The 25,363-nt window shown below is 44.2% G+C and overlaps 1 protein-coding gene across 10 annotated transcripts in view; it reads left to right on the forward strand.

The window, feature by feature from the left end:
• SYNE2 (spectrin repeat containing nuclear envelope protein 2) overlaps positions 1 to 25,363 on the forward strand; it is a 342,419-nt gene that overhangs the window by 295,402 nt on the left and 21,654 nt on the right. For 9 of the 10 annotated variants that reach the window (XM_040477361.1, XM_040477354.1, XM_040477357.1 and 6 more), the window contains 4 exons: positions 3,410 to 3,565; positions 6,257 to 6,415; positions 7,719 to 7,885; positions 20,838 to 21,000. In XM_040477361.1, the coding sequence (XP_040333295.1) occupies positions 3,410 to 3,565; positions 6,257 to 6,415; positions 7,719 to 7,885; positions 20,838 to 21,000 (645 nt within the window). Of the gene's footprint in view, positions 1 to 3,409; positions 3,566 to 6,256; positions 6,416 to 7,718; positions 7,886 to 14,691; positions 14,821 to 20,837; positions 21,001 to 25,363 lie in introns of those variants that run through there. The other variant, XM_040477363.1, reaches the window with a different exon arrangement.

Below are 25,363 nucleotides of genomic sequence, written 5' to 3' on the forward strand. Positions count from 1 at the left end.
TCAAATGATTGAGTTTGGGGGACAGTTTTTATTTTTAAAATAATTTTTGAGTAAGATTGTCAACATGGCTCAAAATTCAGAAGGTGCAAAAGGCATACATGAAAAATGTTTTAATGTTTTATTGAATTTTGAGAGAGCGTGAGCAGGGGAGGGGCAGAGAGAGAGAGGGAGTCAGAGGATGTGAAGTGGGCTCTGAGCTGACAGCAGCCAGCCCATGTGGGGCTCAAACTCACAAACCACGAGACCATGGCCTGAACGGAAGTCGGACGTTCAACTGACTGAGCCACCCAGGTGCCCTGAAAATGTTTTCTCCTGTTGGTTTTTCTCAACAGAGGTAATCAGTGTTACCAAGTTGTTGTGTATTCTTCCAAAGATATTCTATGCATATACCAGCCAATATTTATATACATACACGTTTTTTGGTCCTGTGTTTACCCAAATGGTAAGGTTGAAAAATGGGACTTGGCAATCCCCCTGGTAAGTGAGTCCACAGGCAAAGGCTTTAATGCTGCTGTGCTGTGTTAGAGTCCCATTCATTTCATGTAATCAAAGAACGAAATTTTACATCTCATGTTCTATGAACAATGGGAATCTTACAGGCAATATAGACAGTTTCTCTGGTTAAATTAAGAAAAAACACTTACCTGAGTGGCATGTTCCCTTTTGCAGTTATGATTTGGTAGCAAGTCTGGAGTATTTTCATTTAAAGACAGAAGCATGATTTTTGAAATATTTGTACAAATAGTGATCAACCGTAATAAACCTCCACAGTCGACCTCGCTCTATATATTCTTTGATGATTCTTTGCTTTTCTTACTTTATGAACATTTTAAAGTTCTTGAGACCCTGCCAAATTGCTTTCCTTTCAGTCGTACATTTCTGTATCTCAATCATACATTTGTGTATCTGAGGACTTAAGTACACAAGGCATCACGGTAGGTGCTCAGCAATGGATTGGTGAACTGTGTGGTCATTGCTGGCCGGTAATGGAACTGACGGTTTAGACTACTTGAGAGACACATGCTAACCAAAGAGCCTCACTCGTGTGTGTGTGTGTGTGTGTGTGTGTGTGTGTGTGTGTGTGTGAATAAGTATGGTGAATGTTAGGAAAAGGACAGGGGGCTACAAGAGTGTAAATAAAACAGGGGTCCCAACCTTGTCTGATGACTCAGAGAAGGCTCCTCTGAGGAATCACCCTTATGTCTGAGATCTGAAAGTATAAATGGGAATTAACTAAATATATTTGTGGAAGCATCAGGGTGAAAGAGTGGGTAGCATCTCAACTAAGTGAAGAAATACAAATTTAAATAATAACTAATAATTATGCATATTAAATTTGTCCAGTATATGTATTAAACTTGTCCAACATTAGGCATATTAAACTTGTCCAAATTTTAAACTTGTCCACTTATACATATTTATCCAAAGGTACATATGTATATGTGCATATATATGTATATGTGTGTGTATATATACATATATATATGTATATATACACACACAACATATATATATATATATGCAACATATACATATATATATAACAACACAAAGTATGTGAAGAAAGATACAGCCATTCTTCTTAGAATGCCATTTGGCAGTATTTATTAAGAATTATAAAAATGTCCATATTCAAAAGTTCTACACCTGTTTGTTATCCTTTCAACTGTAGAAGGAAACCAAGCATCCAAATCAAATCAATTTAAACCTGGCTGTGGAAAGCCTAAACATGCCTCCCTGACCATGCAGGCATCTGAGCCCACACCTCTGAGCAGGGCCATGGACAGGCTGAGCTTCCTGGCACCAGACTGAGAAACACTCTGTGTAGCTCACAGTCTTGGGGTCTTTAGTTTTAAGTCAGTGAGTGGTACGCATCCACTTATGAGTCATTCCCTTTATAGCCTATAGCTAGCAAAAGTGTCCCACACAGAATCTGCTCTCATCCACTTTACTAGAATCATGAGGGTAAAAGTAGGTAACAAGAGTTTAAAGATTTTTCTTCTTTTTTTCTTTTCTTTTTAATGCTTTAAAAAAATTTTTTTTTAATTTTTTTTTTAACGTTTATTTATTTTCAAGACAGACAGAGACAGAGCATGAACAGGGGAGGAGCAGAGAGAGAGGGAGACACAGAATCTGAAACAGGCTCCAGGCTCTGAGCTATCAGCACAGAACCCGACGTGGGGCTCGAACTCACGCACCGTGAGCTCATAACCTGAGCCGAAGTCGGATGCTTAACCGACCAAGCCACCCAGGCGCCCCTAAAAAAATTTTTTAACGTTTCTTTATTTTTGAGAGAGAGGGAGGCACAGAATCCCTAGCAGGCTGCAGGCTCTGAGCCGTCAGCACAGAACCCAGTGCTGGACTGGAACCCACAAACCGTGAGATCATGACCTGAGCTGAAGTTGGACACTTAACCAACTGAGCCACCCAGGCGCCCCTCCATGCAACCTTTAAAAAGAGTTCTGTGGGCCATTTGAGTAAATATAAATTTCTGTCAGCAAGTTATGCAATCATGCCAATGTAGCTTTTAGAACTCTGAAAATGAATCAGGATTAACACATTTCTATTGTTGCCACCCCTCAGATTATTTTTGATGTAAGTAAAATAATCTCTTCTTTCTACTGCAATAGACGGGTACAAATGAAGACCCTTTAAACATGTCAAAGAAAAATCTGGAGGATTCTTGGGTTCCTTTTACCCCCTCTGTTGTGAAAGCACTTTTCGTAAGTCCTAGAATTCAGAAAGTTTAAATTTGACACATTTTAAAAAATAATTGTTTTCATGCCCAGAGATTTTCTGCTAACCAGTTTCTGCGAAATATTAGGGAAGAATTTATTTTTTCTTCCATTATATTCATTTTTGGGGGGAAGCTTAACCAAAATAATTCTGTTGAACAGAAGCCGTTGTTATGATGTTATGATTGCCATGGTAGCAACAATACATTTCTTAGGTGTTTTTTTTTTAAGATGGGAAATAACACTTGATAGGACATTTCTGTAACATTGTTTCAGAATTAAAAGTGTGTGTGTGTGTGTGTGTGTGCGCGCGCGCGCGCGCGCGCGTGTGCGCGTGTGTGCAAGAGAGAGAGAGATTGTTGCCAGCCTCCAAAAATAATTTCTTCTCAATAAAGGTAAAGACCTACATGAAACTAATTCTATAAAAATCTGAACTATCTGAGCAAAGGAAAATAAGGTAGAAAGGAGTTTTCCTTTGAGAAAAGGGTGGTGAAGAACCGGCCAACCACAACAGCAGCCGCTGCCCTGGGCTGTTTCTCATTCCGAAGGTCCCGCCCCCTTCCCTGGCCTCCCCTCCCCCAGACCAATCAAAGGATTAGCCTACAGGTTTGGAAACAACAGCAGCTTGAGTTGAAGGGTTGTTTTTTTTCCCCCCTTGTTGTGTTTAAATGCAGGAACTAGAGAAGTCTTTGGCCAACTGGACCCAGAACTTGAAAGAACTTCACACTCTGAAGACCGACTTAACCCAGCACATTCTTGCGGAGGACGTGATGGTTTTGGAGGAGCAAACAGAGCATTTGCACAGACAATGGGAAGACCTCTGCTTGAGAGTAAGTCAGTTAACTGCAGGGCACGGCTGTTCTGGAGTTTATCGAAATGTCTCCAAAGGCCAGACAAAGTAGAAAGGGGCTTAATTTCATTGAACCGGAGGCCCTTTTCAATTGGAGCCCAGGCTGGCTGCTGTGCCTTTAGAAGGCAGCAACATGGTTAACAGATTTGACCCTTTGTTTCTCCAATGCTCAATGCTGGAGGTTTGCACACTTTTAATAAGCTTTTTAAAAACTCACCTTAAATGGGGTGGTGGGGGGGTGGATTGCAGTTACCGGCAGCTGTGAGCTTTCTGCTCTCTGTCTTACACAGATGACCAGTACCCACTGGTATATTAGAATCAGGACTTCAGCAAAGAGGTCTTGTCCGGCCTTAAGAGCCGTCTCTGCAGTATCTCTCTGGGCCCAGTGAGCAGCAACAGTCTTACTTAGTGCCTGACACAGGGGTATTTCATCTGAGAACTCTGTATTCACATGCAATCCGATGTTCCTTTCAAGTAGCTGGTTTTTTAAAACTCTCTAAAAGAAACCATCCACAGCTACACGTAGTACCTCCATGGATCACTTCTCCTTAATAAACATTGGATCGTGGTTAGAGTATGATAATAGAACATGTTTGTGACAGGATGGAAAGGGTTCGAAAAGGACTTTGTTTTGAGAACATATAATCCTAAGAAAAATAAATTCCTTAATCTCATTTTTGTGAATGAAGAAGTGTATTTAAAAGATGAAATTCACTTTTGAGTGCCTTTGAATAAAGTAAAATAATTTTTTCTTCTTGATTTTAGTATTTAACATTCACAATGAACCATAATTTTAAATGATCTCTTAGAATTTTTGTTCATATTTTATATAAAAGAAAATATTTAGAGTATGTGAAAAGCCTCCTAAAACTTAAGGTAGAAGCGGGAGACTGGGTCCCAGATGTTCTTTTAATTGTTACCATTAGGAAACCAATCAGAATGGCGCTGTGCAAAATGCCAGGATTTTAAAAAGCTAAGATAAATAGATGCCCTCAGGAATGGAAACACAAAACTTGTTTTTTAGGGATAGTTCTTTGAGCCTTCTTAACACGTTTGGCTGGGTGAATGTATAAGCATTAAGTATTTGTGCCTCACTCTGAGAAGATTACTTGTTTTCATTGTACATAGCAGGAAAATCTCTGGGAGTTCTACCTTAGTTTCCCCATCTGTAAGGTGGGGTGTTAAAACTTTATCTGGGACACCTGGGTGGCTCAGTGGTTTGAGCGACCGGCTGTCCGTGAGTTTGAGCCCCGCGTGGGGCTCTGTGCTGACAGCTCAGAGCCTAGAGCCCGCTTTGGATTCTGTGTCTCCTTCTCTGCCCCTCCCCCGCTCATGCTCTGTCTCTCTGTCTCTCTCTCAAAAATAGATAAACATTAAAAAAAAAAAAAACTTTATCAAAAGAACTCTTAGCTACTTCTTTTAACCCTGAGATTCTAAAGATTTTTAAGAGCTGAGAATACTTTTGTACATTTAGAAAGTCTGATTTGCATTCTTTATACTTAACTTGTAAATTTGAACCCTTTAAGGAGGAAGAGCCTTTGTGGAAGTCAGCTTAGGGGTTGCTAATGCATAATAGAGCATTGGGTATGTGGGGTCAGCCTGCTCACTACAGACCAGTATGTGGTTCCATTTCCATACTTTGCATCCAAAGCCAGAGGGCATAATGGGAAGGTGGATTAAGTGAGAAATGTGCATTTGTTTTTTAATTTTACTTTGCTTTATTTTGGAAATCTACCACTAAAATGGTGAAATAATTTTAATTTTTAGTCCATTTGCATTATAAACGTTAAATTAATGTTTTGATCTAGATTTATAGTTTTTAAGTTGAATAGGCAGGACATTGGCCTTAAATAGAAACAAGGACTTGGTCATTTTTAAAAAGGTAAAAGATTTGGGAGCATCTGGGTGGCTTAGTTGCTTAAGTGTCTAACTCTTGATTTCAGCTCAGGTCTTGATTAGGGTCGTGAGTTCAAGCCCCATGTTACATGCTGGGTGTGGAACCTGCTTTAAAAAAAAAAAAAAGTAAAAGATTTGGGTCATAAAACTGTAAATTAGCATGTAGCAAGCCATCGATAAAGGTATATTGAAAGAACAAGGATCAGAAGAAATTTGGGTGATGTTTACTGTTTTTAGCTTATCTTTCCTATCTAATTTTTAATATGACCTGGTAATAGTAGATATGCATTGAATAAAACTGAATTCTTTCGGTCAGTTACACTTCAGACATAATCTTTATTGTGTTGCTTTTATGGCATTTATCAAAAGGTGTAACTGTTGGGGCACCTGGGTGGCTCAGTCGGTTGAGCATCCAACTTCAAGCTCAGGTCACGATCTCACAGTCCGTGAGTTTGAGCCCCACGTCAGGCTCTGTCCTAACAGCTCAGAGCCTGGAGCCTGCTTTGAACTCTGTGTCTCCCTCTCTCTCTTCCCCTCCCCCACTCACGCCCCCCACCTCTGTCAAAAATAAATAAACATTTAAAAAAAATTTTTTTAAAGAAAAAAAAAGGTCTAACTGTTGATGTTGAACCCTAGGTAGTGGGTAAAGTTATTTAAGTCTACAGGGTTACTGATTAAAATGAATGAAATTCATAGTCTTTTTAATGGGGGGAAGGGAAAGGAAATAGTTTCCTTCCTGCCAACACTCAGCTGCCAAATTCATTTTCATTTCCAGGTGGCTATACGCAAACAGGAGATTGAAGACAGACTCAATTCATGGATTGTGTTCAATGAAAAAAATAAAGAGTTGTGTGCATGGCTGGTGCAGATGGAAAACAAAGTTCTACAGACAGCAGATCTTAGTATTGAAGAAATGATTGAAAAGTTACAGAAGGTAAGCAGGAATATCCAGATGGTTGCCGTTAGGACTGCCTTGGAATTCTCTGCCCTCATTCCCAGGCTCACAGTGGCCTAACCTGTTAGATATGTTTCTAATAACATTGCAGAGATTTGAACGCCTTTCTCGCTGTCTTTATTCCTTCCCAGAGAAAAGTTGGTAAGTGATGGGGGAGATGTGGGACCATCATAGGAGGGCATGAGGCTTGTTGTGCCTACTCTCAGGAAGCCTGGCCAGAGCAGGGCTCTTGTCAGCTTAAGCATCAGTTCATACGCCAGGGGTTGTGGCTTCTCTGGTTGTCGCTATGAGGGAGCTCTCCTCGCCAAAGGGGAGACGCCAACAGCAACTGGGGCTCATAATTTTTGAAATGGCCACCAGGCTCCACAGGGAAAGGCTTCTTGCCACGGTCACCCAAAATGCCACTCGGTTATTGCAAGAAAGCTCTTACTGGGGCTTCTGAGTGGCTCGGTCGGTTAAGCATCCCAATTCGGCAGAGCCTGCTTCAGATCATGTGTCTCCCTCTCTCTGCCCCTCCCCCACTCACACTCTTTCTCTCTCTCTCTCTCTCTCTCTCTCTCTCTCTCTCAAAAATAAATAACTTTTTTAAAAATTTGTTTAGAAAGAAAGTGGGGCGCCTGGGTGGCTCAGTCGGTTGAGCACCTGACTTCGGCTCAGGTCATGATCTCACTGTCTGTTGAGTTCGAGCCCCATGTCGAGCTCTGTGCCGACAGCTCAGAACCTGGAGCCTGCTTCAGATTCTGTGTCTCCCTCTCTCTTTGACCCTCCCCCCTTCATGCTCTGTCTCTCTCCATCTCAAAAATAAATAAACATTTAAAAAAAGTTTTTTTAATAAAAATAAAAAAGTAAAAAGATAATAACTACTGGGGCGCCTGGGTGACTTGGTTAAGCGTCCGATTTCGGCTCAGGTCATGATCTCACCATTCCCGAGTTTGAGCCCTGCATCGGGCTCTGTGCTGACAGCTCAGAGCCTGGAGCCTGCTTCAGATTCTGTGTTTCCCTCTCTCTCTGCCCCTCCCCACTCACACTCTGTCTCTATCTCAAAAGTAAATAAACATTAAAAAATTTTTTGTTTAAAAAGTTAACTACTGCCTTACGTATTACACATGAGCCAAGTGGGTGTTGTTTGACTTTTTAGCTACTCACTGAAGAGTTGCATTAACAGGTAAGAGAAGTTTTTGAATTCTTTTTTAATTTCAAGAGGCGCTTGTATGTTTGTGACTGGCGAAGAAATGAATTTTCAGTAGTAACTGAGGCTTTTGTGTTTTGGTGCCTTTGCCAGGACTGCATGGAAGAAATAAACTTGTTTAGTGAAAACAAGTTACAGTTAAAGCAAATGGGTGACCAGTTGATCAAGGCCAGCAACAAGACAAGAGCAGCTGAGATTGATGACAAGCTCAACAAAATCAATGACCGCTGGCAGCATCTTTTTGATGTCATTGGATCAAGGTGAGAAATGGCCTAGAAGTTACTCTTATTTCCTAGGCACCATGGTGACATCACACATCCAGAAACTAAGCTTAGTCGCCTCCAAAGCAGCGTAACAGTTTCATAAACTTAGGAAGGCAAACTTCGGTTGAAATTCTTATTTCAACCTTTTAGGAAGATTGTATTTTCATATATGAGACTTCAGTGTTTTTTTCTTTAGCTTAAAATTTCATGTGAAGTTAGGTTTAATTTGAGAAGAGATCCTGGACGAAGTATTTAGAAACTTCAACTCTATTTCAGTGCTTGTGTGTCCCCCGGATGAAATCGTCTCTGCCTGTCCCTGCTTGTACGTAGGCAAATGCAAGTAGGTCAGGACATGTGCCTGATTTCTAGATGCTGGTCTGCAGGCCCCAGTGGGCATCTGGTCCTACAATGTGGCCTTAGGAGGCGTGTCGGTGGCCACAAATCAAAGCTATATTCTCTAGTGCAACCTTATCAGAAATAAGACTGGTGATTTTTATCTCCCCTCACAGAGTAATGAAGCTGACACCACCCAGAGCTTTTAAGTGTCTTTTGTCTTCAAATTCTCTCTCCAAAGACAGACCCCAACCGAAATGTTTTTCACGTGCAACCTGGCGTGCAAAAAATGGTCACTCAGCTCTGGGACCACTCATGTAGCTTTGTATTTATACCGGCCATGCAAGTCTCTTCTGTAGCAGTGTGCTCAGATATTTGGAACACGCCTGAGATGCAGAATATACAGGAGGACCTGTAAGGAGAATGAGGAATTAGGGAGTAATAAAAATAAGATGCTCTTAATAATTTGGCATTTATTTCCTTGACCTTACTGTTTACTGTAAACCGTAAGTGAACCTGATTCAATCAGCAAGGGCGCCAGGCTAAGGGCTAGGAGAATTACAGACAGGAAGTAAGATGAGTCAATTACGTTAATGGGAGCAGACATCTGAGCAGCTGTAAAGCCAAGTGGTTTGAGAGCTCAGAGCTCATCTTTCTGGAGTGGGGGCAGGAATGAGGAGGAGGCTTTCAGAGGAGTGGTGTTTCCAGATGGTCCTGAGTGATGGGTTGAGATCCTCGAGGGTTACTGGTGGCAGAGACCGTTACATTATGAGCAAAAGGATACAGGGATCGAGCAGCTTGGAAGTCTTTCAGAAAATAACAAGAAGCTCCATTGGCTCAAATGTAGGAGATGAAGCTAGAGAGGTAGATCAGGGCTAATGCTTAAAAGACCTTCAATCTCAACCGAAGATTTGGCTTGCTAAATAAAGTCTGAGTCATTCATGGTTCTTTAGCAGTGGAGGGTTTGCCAAAACAAGTATTAGGGTGATTTGGCTGGCAGCATAGGCTGGGCTGAATTTAACTTGTCTGTATTGCCAGTTGAAAAAAAAAATCTGTAGAAATCCATGGTGGTAACCCAAATAAGGATTAAGAGCACAGGTTTTGAGCACATCCTGCCTTTCCCACTTACTGTAGAAACTTGAGTGGTATCTAACCTTTATTTTATTATTATTTTTTTTTAACGTTTATTTATTTTGGGGACACAGAAACAGAGTGTGAGTGAGTGGAGGAGGGGCAGAGAGCGTGGGAGACACAGAATCCAAAGCAGGCTCCAGGCTCTGAGCGGTCAGCACACAGCCCGACGCGGGGCTCGAACTCACAAACTGTGAGATCATGACCTGAGCTGAAGCCGGACACTGAACCAACTGAGCCACCCAAGCACTCCAGATCTAACCTTTCTAAGCCTCAGTTTCCAAATCTGCAAACTATGTCCAATAGCACTGCTTACGTCAGAGGCTGCTATGAGGATGAATGGTTTGTGTCTCGCATGTGGCACAGGACCAGCCTGTAGGAGCCAGCATTCCCTGAGTGGCTGTTATCATTGTTTTCCCCTAAGAAGACTGTAAGACGAAGTAGCATGTTTATTAAATGGGAGAGGATTCCCTCAGTTGTGTCTGATACTAAGAGGTCTTTCTTCCGGGAGACCAGTGTCTTTGACTCTCAAATTCCCAGTGCTTAGAACAGTGCCTCAGAGAGGCACCTGGGTGGCTCGGTTGCTTAAGTGTCCCACTCTTGATTTGGGCTCAGGTAATGATCTCATAGGCTCTGAGCTGGGCATGGAGCCTGCTTAAGATTCTCTGTCTCCTTCTCCCCCTGCCTCTCCCTCTGTCTCTCCCTCTCTTTAAAAAACAAAACAACAACAACAGAGCATCTCAGATATTGGTTGACGTGAACATTTCAGTGCTTAAGAATGCGATCGTTTCTGTTAAGTAAATTGTGTCTAGTATGTCTTTGTTGACATTCTCTTTATATCCTAAGTCTTATGGAGCACCTGGCGCTAATCAAGGGTATGATGACATCAGACCTGTTTATGGATCATTTAGGAGCAAGGTCTAGATTATGCTTCCCAAAGACTAGAGTGACAGTCCGTTCTTTTTTTTTTTTTCTTTTTTCTTTTTTAATGTTTATTTATTTGAGGGGGGAGGGACAGAGAGAGAGAGAGGAAGAGAGAATCCCAAGCAGTCTCTGCCCTGTCAGCACAGAGCCCACCTGAGGCTTGACCTCATGAAACTCGAGATCATGACCTGAGCCAAAAATCCAGAGTCAGATGCTCAACCAACTGAGCCACCCAGGTACCCCTGCAAGCTATATTCGTGACCATGTGCTTTTTACACATGATTTCACTTAATCGTCATTGTATTCTGAAAGGTAGATACCATTATCCCATTTTACAGATAAGGAGACTGAGAAGTTGAAGATGAGTAACCTGCCTGTAATTACATAGCTAGCATGTGAGGCGCCAGGATTTCCACTCATAGTGGGGTTGCCTCCCTGCTCCCCTAGACTCTTGCGGTTTGTAGCGAAGAGAACAGAATGAGAGTCTAATCCCTTCAAAACTAGAGGACTTGGGAGAGAGTAATTTCTCTTCTCTTAAAGCAAAGACCAGGTGAGACAGATGGCTGAGAGCCTAAGAAGCTCTGAGTGGGGTTTACCCTTCAGTTGACTTTGTGAGTTGAGGCAAGCTGAGACCTGCCATAGCCTCATGTGGAATTAGCTCCTTGTCGGATCTCTGACACTGATTTCATGCTGGGTACGACGCAAAGGTGTCACCACTGAGGAAAGGGGTTGGGAGCACAGGCTGCAGAATTTAGATTTGAACAATGCCAAGCAGAACCTTTAGTGTCTTGGTTGATAAACTAGGCACAAGATCCTGGATGAGAGAGCAGCAGGACAGCTGTGGGTCTGTTTGCACAATACACTATTAGCCTGGGGCGCAGTGCAGGGTGGTTACATGGTAATGAGGAGGAGAAAGCAGGCTTAGACCCAAGCCACTGTTCTTTCTCTACTTGTAAGGTGTTCTTCAGCTTCTGTAAAATCGTTAAAGCAGAGAACCTGAAGGATACATCTCCCCAAATTACCAGCTAATCAAAGGAGGGAGCAAGGGAACCTAACCTCACATAAGGTTATATTGGCCTTGGGTGTAGACATCAAAATTCCGAGAAGTGGCTCTCCATCAGAATTGCTGCAGGAGATTTTCCCAATCGTCATGGGCCCTTGGGCAGCTGCTTACCTTAATGATATCTAAATTCATGTAAAACATGCTATTCATTTCACCGACAGAAAGGCCATTGAAGCACTATGTATTTTTTTTTTTTTTTTTTTTTTTTTGGTGTATGGTGTGATTATTCTAGAACTCAATCTGACTTGATGACAAGAAATGTTAATTTTATACTACTATGCTTATTTGACAGATTAAATGAAGAGTTAACTTTTTTATGTTTTGGGGTTTTTTTAATGTTTATTTATTTTTCAGACAGAGAGAAACAGAGCATGAACGGGGGGAGGGTCAGAGAGAGGGAGACACAGAATCTGAAGCAGGCTCCAGGCTCTGAGCTGTCGGCACAGAGCCTGACACGGGGCTCGAACTCGCGACCACAAGATCATGACCTGAGCTGAAGCCGGACGCCTAACCGACTGAGCCACCCAGGCGCCCCAAGAGTTAACTTTTTTTAAAATTACAGTTATTAGGGCGCCTGGCTGACTGGGTCGGTAGACCATTCAACTCTTGATCTCGGGGTTGTAAGTTTGAGCCCCACATCGAGTGAAGAGATTACTTAGAAATAAAATCTTTAGAAAAACTGTTTTAAAATATGGTAGCTATTAGCTCCTCCCCCTTCATGTTTTCTGAGGTAATATCTTTGAGGACTGACCCAGCAAAATGTCAATGCAGGAGAGACAACTAAATTACGAGAAGTTTTCAGAACTACCAATATGTGTGATCCCGTTTAGAGGCAGCTCGGCTACCTATTAGTGGGAACACTTTAGGCACGGGATGTTGGATGATGGACAAAAGGTACAAAGTTGGCTTGCTTCAGCCAGCACAGGCCAAAGCTCTGAAAAGGGGGTCCTGCCCGCCCACCCCTCCCCACCTCCCCACCTCCCCACCATCTTGCCTTCAGTGGGACTGATGCCAGAGGAAAATTCAGTCCTACTTCTCATCTGTGTCTACCTGGATTTCAGAAACCCAACAGTTGAACTCCTTAAAAACCCATCTACTTTTGTTTCCCAGAAACCCCTCCCCATTGCATTCAGTAAACCCCTAGCTTCATCCTATGAAGTAGGAGCCCTGTGGCCACTGGTCAGTCTGTCTTTGGTAAGTCACTTTGGCTGGTTGTGGAGCCTTTTCAGAGACCTGGGGAGAAGTAGCTGAGGAGAAGGAGGCTCTTTTTAAAGACTCTTTCTAGCAGTATGTGTGAATGATCTGGTCAAGGCTGTCAGTGCCTAAAACAGACGGGACCACTGGATGGAAAGACATACCCCAGAATGTTTACATTGGTTATCTGTTGGTGTTGGCATCATCAGTGATTTCGGTTTTCTTTTTGCTTATCTGTTTTTTCTGAATGTTCATTATGGAAAAAGGAACCACGGGGGCCTTATTTTTTCTTTTCCTTAAGAAAAAATGTCCTCAACGTTTTTACCTTTCTCTTTAATTTCTCTTGATGGTTGGCGCGCCTGGGTGGCTCAGTCACTTAAGCCTCTGACTTTGGCCCAGGTCATGATCTCACTGTCCGTGAGTTTGAGCCCCACGTTGGGCTCTGCGCTGTCAGCTCAGAGCCTAGGGCTTGCTTCAGATTCTGTGTCTCCCTCTCTCTCTCTCTGCCCCTCCCCTGCTCATGGTCTCTCTAAAAAATACAGATTTAAAAAAAATTTTTTTAATTTCTCTTGATGGCAACGTCATTAGCAGACTTGATATCCTTAAGCCAGTGTTTCAAGGGGGGACTTGCTCAGGCATGCTCCCATATGATCCCTCCCTGTTTAGACTAGATAGTTCTCACTATCAGAAGAATCAAGTCCACGAAAAGAAACTTTTTAACTAAGCATAATTTTCACCTTTCACCTACCAAACGTGAAAACCCCACCTGTTTCACAATAGTAGCAATTAAAATTTTGTCATTTAAACCTAGCAGTTATTACCATGGCGACCGTGTGTTGGGAGTGTTTTCCATCCCTTGCAGAGTGGGCAGGGAGATGTGTGCCTTTTTAAATTGATAAAGTTTTTCCTTGCTCTCTTTTTATCTGTATTTTCTCAAGGTTATTTTGGAAGACCAAACAATGCTGCTAGTCATAGAGTTGACTTGCTCTGGCCTGATCCAGTACAACTGGAAGGATTTAGAGATTTTAGTGCAGGAGAAGCCAGATGTGAGGTCACCCTCCCCATCTCCATTTTCCTTCCCATCAGCCTGATCTTTCCCCCTTCGGAGCATGGGGCTGCTGCTCCTGGGCCCTGAGGGTTGGGGAGTTTCCTCAAGAAGACCGCAACCACCAGGGGGTCAGTGAACGGACAGCATCGGGCAGCATCAGCAGGTCCAATGTACTAGTCTTTGGGGGATCATACTTAGCAGGTCCCAGGGACAGCTAAGCGTGTAGGCACCAGTTAGATGTTGCATTTGGGGAGAACGGTTTCCAAACCTGTCCTCTTAATTTCACGGGTCTAGAATGTGCTCGCTGTGTTTCAAGGTGGGGATATAATACTTACGGTATGTTGGGCTTTAGGGACCCATGAGAAATGATATTGTTGAGGCTTCAAATAAGGCTGAGAGTAAGTCTGAAAGCGGCTGGACACAAACCAAGGGTGCTCTGGTAAACAGCCACTTGGGATACCCTAGAGAAACCCAGATTAAGGATATGGAGGAATTTTCAGAGACATTATGGTCAATCCTGGGAGGAGCTAACAAGGAAAATTGCAAAATCTCTTCCTCTGCAAAGTCTTGAACTCCATTTGTGCTATAACATAGAATTTTTTTGCAAAAGGCGGAGGAATGGAGTTGGTGAACTCTCTGCCTTTTCCTAAACCAGGATGCACAGGGCTAAAAAGGCAGGGCAGAAACCCACCTCCCACCCCCGCATTCCCTGGAAATTTCTTCCTCAGGAGGACCCTAGGAGGGTATCCCTGTTGGACTCAGGGGTTTCCAGTTTCACCAGTTCTTTCCAATCTGAAGCCAAAATTTGGTTTGAGGAGGACAGAAATCCTCTTTCCCGTGCCCCAAACCTAAATGTTTCTCTTCCCACTGTTTACAGCACTTCATAAATAACCCACAGCCAAGATAACACTGTGACTTTCTTCCCCCAGCATTGCAATCCTGTAGCGTCAGAACAAAGACTGTGTGTGTGAGAGAGAGAGGAAGGAGCTGGAGATATTTGTTTATTGGAACGGAGAAAACGGAGATTAAAACTGCAGTGAGCCGAGAGGCAGGTCGGCTCCCTTCCTGGGGGCGCTGCTTTGTGGCCCGAGCCTGCGGGAGGGCGGCCGCTCGGATGCTGAGCCAGGGGATGGACTGGCGGGTGGCCGGGGGAGGGGCTGCCTTGGCCCGGGAGGTGGAGGTGCAGCCGGGAACTTGGAGCTTCCCCTAAACAGAAGGAATGGTTTTTTCTCATCAACAGTAAGTGCCATTTCAGCCATCAGCCCAGCATATGGCCGAGGGGCGGCTGCTGCCTCTGTATGTCTCCCTTTCTTGCTCCCTCATTTTGGTTACAATAGGAGCGATGGATGAGATGGTGGCTGTGGAGTGTGTGTGTGTGTGTGTGTGTGTGTGTGTGTGTGTGTGTGCTCAGCCATGGGGAGGGGGGGATGGGTTCTCTCCCAGTGTCAGCTCGCGAGCGTGGCGTCTGCGCCCAGCTTTTGACAAGCAAGGGAGAGGGGTGATTATGCTGTGGGGAAAATGGAAGTCCTCCGGCGACATGAATGCTTCAAAGAGACGATTAGCTCGAATGTCTCAAATCAGGGCTTCAAGATCTTGGAGTAATTGATTATCTTACTATAAAGCTGTTTAGTCACGTAAAAAGATGTAGTTGTACAGAATCTGTATGGTGTTTTTAGCAGCTGACAGCTGCCCCCAAGGTTTGAGTAGCTGTTTGTTTCTGCACAAATTCAGATATTTTGACCATCTCGGTTTTCAGTATTTTTTAAGTTATGCTGTCCACATTGTCATAGGATTTTTTTCATTGATGATGATCTAAGGTCTTTGTATTTTAGCTGTAGACCCTTTAGCATGTAGAGAATAGGACTGAAGTGTAAATTATTCCATATAGATGAATTTGATACTAGAAACCTCCATCACATGTTGTAAGCCTTAGGTCTGCTACATAGAATGATACTAACCAGATTTGGTTTTGTTTGTTTTAGAGGGAGACAGGGCTCATAAGTATTGTATTCTGATCTATCACTATTAAAATAAAACTTTATTCACCTTGATTATCTGCTGCATTTCTACCCATTATCCCTGCAAAAGATCTGCTAATTTGTAGCTACTCTTAGTAAAAATTCTTATTTTTGTTTGGTTTCATATAAAAAGGTCTTCCAGTAATCTACACAGGTGAGAAACTTCCCCTTTGCACCTAAAAATGTTGTTCTCCCAATCCTCAGAATTAGACTTTGACTCGGGAAATCACACTTATTGTTTGTAGAGAAACAGGATTTCTGTGTGTGGTACACCTGGGTAAAACATGGACAAGTTAGAGACGATGAGCCACGTAAACAAACTGCCTCCATGGTTGATGTGATGCAATATTGTGGTTGCTTCCCTGTGCCAGCGGTCTGGGTTCTGAATGGGTTTCCTTGTTTCTCAACATGAACTAGAGATTTAAATTTTTCCAAGAGCGATATTAACAAGGCCTAACATGGAGGTTGGTTGCCTGGGTTGGCAAATGACCCATACTTCTTGACCCTGGAAAGGTGATAATCAGATTACAGTATCTGCATAGAATACGCTACAAACTCAACAGTACACGTGAGGGTTGCTAGAGTAAGTTGTGACGGGATTATCTAAAAACAACAACAACAACAACAACAACAACATTTATTTAAATCACCATGCACTTTTGGATATTACGTCCTCAGTCGGACGTTGGGACACAGGGGTAAGGTTGGATCCTGATTAGGTCAATCTTTTATAGCTTCTTGGCAACGTTCTTCTTTTCTTTTCCTCCTACCTTCTCTTTCTCTTTAATTTGACCTAAGTGTACGTATGATTTGTGGGCCTGTCAATATTTCGCTTGCCCTGTATGGAACCAGACCAAGTCCGGCTAGCATCATTCTATGTCTCAGACCTAAGGCTTACAATGTGTGATGGAGGCTTTTAATATCAAATTCATCTATATGGAATAATTTCCATTTCAGGACTATTCTCTACATGCTAAAGGACCTGCAGTTAAAATACAAAGAGGAGGGGCGCCTGGGTGGCTCGGTCGGTTAAGCGTCCGACTTCGGCTCAGGTCATGATCTCACGGTCTGTGAGTTCGAGCCCCGCGTCGGGCTCTGTGCTGACGGCTCAGCGCCTGGGGCCTGTTTCGGATTCTGTGTCTCCCTCTCTCTCTGCCCCTCCCCCGTTCATGCTCTGTCTCTCTCTGTCTCAAAAATAAATAAACGTTAAAAAAAAATTTAATAAAAAAAAATAATAAAATACGAAGAGGAGCATGTAGGGTTTGCAATGTGGCAGCAAATTATTCTGTGGCAAGATGGCTTAGAGGTGCTCTGACCTTTCCCTCTCCTTTAACATAGAACCTAGCTATGTGTTTTCTGAAAAAGACAAATTTGAAGGTATGGGTGAACCTCCTTTACTCGTTCAAGAGATATTTATGAAACGCCTCCTATATTGTTATTATAATGTCGAAATTCAATCTAAGTTAGATTATCAGCTCTTCGGGAATAAGATCTGTATTTCAGTTGTCTCCTGAATCCTTGGGATCTGCACAGGATCCAAGACAAAGCACATGGTTAAATGCTTACTGAAAGGAAATCATGGAGGGGCAACTGGGAGCACCCGAAGTATAGCACTTGGTGGACGGGCTTCTACCCCCGCAGCGTATGCTAGAGCCACGACTCTGGACTTCTAATCATGTTCCCTACAGCAACAAACGGCATCCCGTGCCTAACATTATCTCATGGGCTCGTGCGTGCACGTTAGCGTGTGTAGGTTTATATGAGTTGCCATGAGGAAAGAGCCTCAGAACAGCATGCCCAGGTAGAAACCCTGCCTCTGCCATTTAATCGTCATGTGACTGGGGCAAGTTATTTGATCCCTGTGCCACAGTTACCTCCTCTGTCAAATGGGGATGCTACTAGTACTGATCTCCTAGCATTGCCAGGAGGGTTAAATGAGTTGCCCGTGTATAAAGCGCGACAGACCTGGCACAGGTACATGTCAGCGTGGTCTGTAGTTGTTCCACGTGGTCGTAAAGTTTGTGAATTCTAAAGTGTGCCCAGTGTAGACGCTTCAAAAGAATGGGATAGCACTAGAAAGTCTAACATTTTGTTCCCATACTCCATTGGATTGTCTCGAGCGCTCCATTTTGGACGTCACTGGCCTGGAGTATCAGTCCTGGTGAAGCCAAGTAAATTATTCTTCCGCCTGCCTCCTACCACGCCCCACCCCCACTTATTGTACGTCTCACCCTGGGATTAATAGGATTCAAGGTCGCTTCGTCTCTGTTTACATCCAGGTTCTTTTGTCTGTTAGCCGCCCCCCCCCCCCATTTAAAGAATTGCATTTTAGCGCTTTTCTTTTTAAAATAAAGAGGCTGGGATGCTGAGGATGGCGTAGGGTCAGGTGCTGGATGGAGGTGGAGGCAGGAGAGCTGTGCGGAGGCTGCTGACCCTCCTCTCCCCTCCATTCTAGGGAGCTCTCAGGGCTGGGCTGCCTCTCCAGCCAGAGCTTCCAGAAGGGCAGCCCCTTGCAAACTGCATGGAAGACTCCTTGTCCAATAGGGCCTGGGTTTCCCGGCTCCTCTGGCATTGTCTGGCATGTCCTTTTCTGATCCCTAGGCAGTCAGGGTGACAAGATACTGGGGAGAGGAGGGTGTCCCTCGAAAGCCACAGGGACGAAGGCAGGATCTAGGTTACAACTGCATCCAAGCCTGGCCCCAGATTCTGTTTCTTCCTTTTTAATAAATCATCTTGAGGCTTTGAAAGGAACTCCTTGTGGTATTTGCAGTAAGATTGTAATTTGGAAAAACTTAACCACCATGAAAATCCTCTCGACCGTGGTTTCTGGGCATTTATCTCTGTTAGGCACAGTGCCAAATGCATTTCATGTATTTATATCTCCTTCAACCCTCTCAGCCACCCAGTGAAGGAAGGGACTAACTGCTGTTGACAGTTTTCCAGATGAGCTTAAACAGAGCTAGGAGGCCCTCACCACAAAGTCTGTGCTCTTTACCACCAGACTCCGTGGCCGCCTCCTAAGCTGGCCTCCCTCCTGGCACTGTTGAGAATAAATATTTATGAAAGGACTTTGTGAGGTCCGGTGTCGTGTAAATGAGGTGGTGTTATAGCATCGTGTAATCCCAGTGGCAATAAGAACTAATACTGAGTTCTCGCTCTGTGCCAAAGACTTGACACACGTCCTTTTGTTTTGGGGCTCAGAACCACCTGCAAGGTGGATGACCAGGAAACTGGGAATCAGGACAGTTGGGCTCCTTGCAGTGTGCAAAGCCCATACATGGTGCAATGGGACTTAGACCCAGGTCTGCTCACTTCCAGAACTCTGGCCGTAACTTCACCCAGATATTATCACCTCCCTGGACCTTGAGGGACCTCAGAAGCCTACTAGAGATGAGGAGGCTGAAACAGAAGGATTTTTCCTAAATCAGAAAACCAGCTGGTAAGAGAGCTGGAGCTAGACGTCAGTCCCCAGGGTTGATTTGGTTGATGGTAGGATTCAAAAATAAATAAATAAATAAAAATTAAAACACACTTTTCTGGGGCGCTTGGGTGGCTCAGGCAGTCAAACATCCGACTTAGGCTCAGGGTCGTGGTCTCACGGTTCATGAGTTCGAGCCCCGCGTCAGGCTCTGTGCTGGCAGCTCAGAGCCTGGAGCCTGCTTCGGAGTCTGTGTCTCCCTCTCTCTCTCTCTGCCCCTCCCCCACTTGTGCTCTGTCTCTCAAAAATAAATGAAAACATTTAAAAAAATTAAAAAACACACACACACAATTCTGTGGTCTACGTTTGTAGTGGAGATGCTCTTACGCATTTATTCATGCAACAAATGTTTGTCAACGCCGCCCACCAGGCAGTGTGGGAGGTACTGGGCTGGCAGAGGTAGGGAGCCCCGTGCAGCCTGGCCAGCACGGGCTCTTGCGATGGGTGGATAGCGAATGAGAGACGCAGACGCAACACAGGGCAGGAGGTCCCAGGTGCTGCGGGAGCACGTGGGCCAGGGGCCCCCCAGTGTCTTCGGTGAGCCGTGCTGGAGGCTCCAGGAGAAGGGAAGGGGAGCCACTTTGCAGAGTGCAGGGAAAGAGGCAGAGAGGCCACTGCATGCTGGACAACTTGAAAAGGTCAGGGGATTAAACTGATACGACAGGGTGGGGCGAGGACTGTGAAAGCAGCGGAGCATGCGTGGATCGGCCATGCCACCCCAAATGTACACTCTGGCCGCAGACCCACAGGTGGGGAGGAGGAGGAGGGCAAGGAGGGCGCCAGGGAACTGGTCCCAGGCAACCTGGGAAGAAATGATGGTGGCAGGGAATACAGTGCATTGCTGGTGAGTTGGAGCCTCAGTTTTTCTTTCCGTAGTGCTGTGGGATGGAGTTCTGAAGGCACCTTGTAACCTGAGTCTTGGTCGGTGGGAACTTGGCGTCACGGCTATTACTTCAAGTCGCTGAGATTCGCTGAGAATCCACAGATCCCCAGAACAAGCCGTTTCCCCCCCGGCAGTACCTTGAGGCGCCAGTGAGCTCACCAATTATACTGACGCCGTGTGTGTCCGTTCAAATCCGCTCCACACGGAGTAGGAGGCAGATGGATTTAGAACGGTGCTTGCAGATTATCCTGGCCTGTCCCTCCTCCCCACTACCTCCTCCCTTTTTGGCCTGGCACAGCGGCCCCGTAACGGGCTGGGTATATGTGTGTGGCACCCTCAACCCCTTAGATTGGATGCGGTGGGCGTTAGCATATGTTTTGTGCTTGCTCAAGAGGAGGGTTCCACGAGCGTCATCATGGGCCAGATAATCACCAAGCGAGCCAGGCACGTAACGTCTTTAAACCATCGGGGAATGTCTCTGACCGCCGCGATCTCAGGCATACCCAAGACAGAAACTGGACAGAAATCAAGCGTGGTTGTTTTAACCTAGAGAGAGCGGGGATAGCATCTCCTCTTTCCTCTGCAGCCCTAGAAAGAGGTACTGGGTCTTAGGGGATCCTACTCTGGGAAAGATAGGACTTCATATTTGTAGGGGTGGATTAACTCATAGTGCATTTGAAAATCAACCAGACCAGCAATTTGTGAAGTGTCACATATTCTGTGAAAACTCCTGTCCGTGACGTGAGAGCTGTTCCTGCTATAAAATCAATAACCAACATAAGCTGCTTTTTATCCTGTGACACCTTCTTTTTCTCACCACTCGACGTTGGGCTTTTTTTTTTTTTTAACCTCCTTTTTTTCCTGCAAAAACGTTTAGGGTGAAGAAGCTGAAGGAGACCTTTGCGTTTATTCAGCAGTTGGACAAAAACATGAGCAACCTTCGCACCTGGTTGGCTCGAATTGAGTCAGAGCTTTCTAAGCCTGTTGTTTATGACGTCTGTGACGATCAAGAGATCCAGAAGAGGCTCGCCGAGCAGCAGGTGGGCAAACAAACTTTTGTCAGCATATAGGTGCCTATGATATCTGCTAACTCAGACCTTCCCCGTAGTGGCTGTGTCTTTTAGCATGTTGACATTTCATAATATTGGTGTGTTTTTCCAGAGAAAACTGACCAGTGTCCATGTCCTTGTATGTGTGAGATGACATGTCTTGAGTGCCCCTCTGCCACCACGTTCACATACCTCTTTGTGAGATCAGTGTTTGAGAAAGAGGTCTTAGCGGTAAATAAGGTTTTTTGCTTATGTATTTTTTTAAACTTGGATCTTTGTTTTGTTTTTGGTCGTATCGTTTTGGGAGGCAATGAATTGAAAGAAAAATAAATTTTTTAACCAGGAAAAGTTTTCATGGGACAATACAACTGATGCTAGGAGGGGAAAGGTATGATAAACAACATGCTTAGGAAGCCCCTTCGGTACTCTGTACATTTCTCTCATCAGTTACATACCCTCAGCGCCAACCCTGGAAACTCCACAGTGTGAAACCACTGAGTCCTGCCAGTGTTAACATCACACTAACCTGGTGGGTGCTCATTGATGTCACTGACTTATCAAGTTCACTTTCCTGACTTCCATGGGCTCGTATTCACAAGTTTATTCTCCTATGCAGTGCCTGGAGCTTGTCTTTATTTTTAAAATTAAGTTTAAGATGCCTGGGTGGCTTAGTCAGTTAAGCGTCTGACTCTTTTTTGTTTTTTTTTAATGTTTACTTTTGAGAGAGAGAGAGAGAGAGAGAGAGAGAGAGAGAGACAGATAGACTATAAGAGGCAGAGACACAGAGAGAGAGGGAGACACAGAATCCCAAACAGGCTCCAGACTCTGACCTGTCAGCACAGAGCCTGACACGGGGCTCGAACCCGTGAACCGCGAGATCGTGATCTGAGCCGAAGTCGGATGTTTAAATGACTGAGCCACCCAGGTGCCCCAAGCACCCAACTCATTATCTTGAGGTTCATGAGATTGAGCCCCGCATCAGGCTCTGTGCTGACAGTGAGGAGCCTGCTTAGGATTCTCTCTCCCTCTCTCTCTGCCCCTCTTCAGCGCTCACTTGCACTCTCTCAAAATAAATAAACTCTAAAAAAAAACATTAAATTAAATTAAGTTTGTATTGGGGCACCTGGGTGGCTCAGTCGGTTGAGTATCTGACTCTTTTTAAAAAATTTTTTTTAATGTTCATTTTTATTTTTGAGAAAGAGAGCGTGAGCAGGTGAGGGTCAGAGAGAGAGGGAGACACAGAATTCGAAGGAGGCCCTGGGCTCTAAGCTGTCAGCACAGAGCCCGACGTGGGGCTCGAACTCACAGACAGCGAGATCATGACCTGAGCCGTAGTCGGACGCTCAACTGACTGAGCCACCCAGGGGCCCCAAGTGTCCAACTCTTTATCTCAGCTCAGGTCTTGATCTCGGTATTGTGGGTTCCAGCCCCGCACTGCACTCCGTGCTGGGTGTGGAGCCTACTTAAAAAACAATTAAGTTTACATTATCCTGTCAGTAGCTTTCCTTCACCTTCATAGATTTTTCTCAGACCTGTGAGCAGATTCTGTTTTGACCATATAAGCAATATGGTTGTCATCAGGTTCTCAGATTCATACATGTTTTCTTCACATTATCTCCAAAGTCTTAGTGTTTGCTACCTGTCAGCTCACCAGGAAGATTCACCCACAGGTAACAGCTGTTCTTAGAGAAAGAACTAGGGCTGAAACTTCTTAGATTCGAGGGCAGAAGGTGATGATAAATTGATGACGAATTCCCTTGAGTTCAAGTCAGTCTTTTTAACGGGAATAAGTGACATCTCATGCTACCATAAAATAGAGCCATTACTCTTGACTTAGATCTTTATTCGGTCTATTACTATTCCTGTTTAAACAATGCCTAGTCTCTGACTTTCAAATTAGTATGATTTAGCAATGCTACTAAGTAAAAATACTTAGCCTCAGAAATTTAAGTATGTCTTTTTCATGGAGACCATCTCAATGCTGTCTTTGCTTTGTGGAGAAATGAATACTGATAGAAGTACCATGTTAATGGACATTGAACGGATTTTAATGGCCTTCTCAGTGGAGTCACAGCTACTGGACATTATCAGCTTTGTTTGCAAGTTTGATCCACTAAGATAAATTCCCTGAGCAGTCTCTTTACAGACAGGTCTTGCAAATAGCAATTCACCCTGAGTGGTGAGTTTTTTCAGATAAACAGAAGCTGAGTATATTTTTCCTTTAAGAGGAAAAATTTGGCAGGAGTCAATAATGTGTGTTAATGTTTTATAAACCTGAGTGTGCCAAAACATCAAATTGCAGGGACTGTATCCCCCAAAGGATACAATTTGGAGCAGCTGCCATCCTCCGGGCCTGGTTTGGTCCTGTATTGAAATGGTCCATAATTTCACTGTGGTTGATTTGAAGCTTCCCTCTTCACAGAACTCAGAATCACCATCAAGGAGTTCTTATCTCGTAGTAATCCAAAGCCAATTAAAGAGTTGGTGTTTAGGACTACCGTTACTGTAAGGAAGTTAGATGTTGTAGGAGTTTTCTATGATTGCTTTAACAAATTTACCACAAATTTAGCAACTTAGACCCCAATTTATTATCTTACAGTTCTGGAGGTCAGAAGTGTGACCCTGGGTTAAGATGAAGGTGTCAGATGGGCTGCATTTCTTTGTGGCAGCCGCAGGGGAGAACCCATTTTTTTTACCCTTTCCAGCTTCTGGAGACCGCCCACATTGCTTGGCTCATGGCCACTTCCTCCATCTGCAAAGCCAGCAACATGGCATCTGTCTGTGCTTTTCCTTCACAGTCCCTCCTCCCTCTGACTGACCCTTCTGCCTCCCTCTGCCACTTTTAAGGACCCTAATCACACTAGGCCACCTGGATAATAGGTCAGCTAATTGGCAACTTGAATTCTCCTTTGACATGTAGCCCAACGTATTCACAGATTCTGGGAACAAGGACATGGTTATCTTTGGGCACTCAAAATTCCACTTACCACCCATGTCCTGAGCAAACTTTTAGTATTTTTGTTTAAAAAAAAAAAATTATACCAAAACCAGACCTTAAAGCCTTCACGAAAAACATGAAAAACAGAAATGTGTCACACAAAAGAATTATATGTGGGCTGTTAAAAAAACCTTACTTGAGTTTCTATCACTAAGTATAATAAGTTGCATGATTGTTTCCAGAAATAAGACCTAAAAGTTTGGGATCATCTAGTAGTGCCTTCTGCAGAAGCCCTCAAGCCCGCAAAAGTGTTTCCCAGATCCTCATTGCAATGTTCTGGGGAGCACCCTGGGTAAGAGGTCAACCTTATGAGGGTCGTTTTTGTTTCTCTTATGCAGAAATCCTGAAGCAGTAAGGGTTGCGTTGTTATTTCTGTGGCATAGATCATCTTCAGAGAAAGTGGTAGCAACCTTTGTGACACTTCTAACATGAACCACTTTCATTAAGCCTTGGGCATTTCTCTCCTGTTTTCTTTGGCTCCCTGGTTCACTGTGGGGTGCCAGATGCTAACATGGGGAGCTGGTGCTGTTAGGTACCCCCCATTCTGTAATTACCAGTAGCCCCCTTCCCCGCAGGCCAACTCAGCTAAACACCAACCTCCATAAACCACAAGCCACGACCACCTGCCCCACTGGCTTGCCAACCCAAGCCCCTCCCCCCAGAGTCAATCTGGAGCCACCATGGGAGCCCCACCCCACGTGATTTTCTGCCCCCCACCTCCCTCCCCCGCCCCGAGACTGACTTTCTTCTTTTCTCCCTTTATCTTATTTTTTTAGTTCGTTTTGTATTCTCCTCCTTCCTGGTCGTGTTCTCCCCGACCTCTTACCTTGGATCTTCCTCCTCATTCCTCCCACCCCTGTTAACACTCTTTCTCAGCTTCAGTGCTCTTGGTCACCTGCTCAGGAACAGAAACACAACGCAAACGGTTTCCAGAACCATCGGCAAAAGTCTTTTACATCGTCTTGTGTTGTTTCTTAAGTCCCCTTCTTCAAATTGCACTTAGGCAGTTTTTGAAATCTAATTTACTGTGCATGCTCATGCCTCACTGGGAATCAGTGGTGGGATCGGTTTAGTCCGTAACATGTCCCTCGTTTGGCACTTAAATGGTTCGCATTTTTCCAGTATGCTTCACTACTCTATATTTTACCAAGTAACTAGTGCATATTATAATCCGTAGATCATGCTGCCGTGTTTTAAATGTCTGGTTTGGAAATTTTGAAAATTTTTGCAATTTGGTTAACCAAAATGTTGATAGTCGTCTATAAACTATCACAGAGCTCATTTCTTGCTCTCCCATTCACCCTGTCTGTTAGTTTTCTATCGCCATTTTATTCAATATAAGCTGAACAAATAAGG

Source organism: Herpailurus yagouaroundi, unplaced genomic scaffold (genome assembly GCF_014898765.1).
Source record: "Herpailurus yagouaroundi ecotype Mexico unplaced genomic scaffold, PumYag 141, whole genome shotgun sequence".
NCBI lineage: Eukaryota > Metazoa > Chordata > Mammalia > Carnivora > Felidae > Herpailurus > Herpailurus yagouaroundi.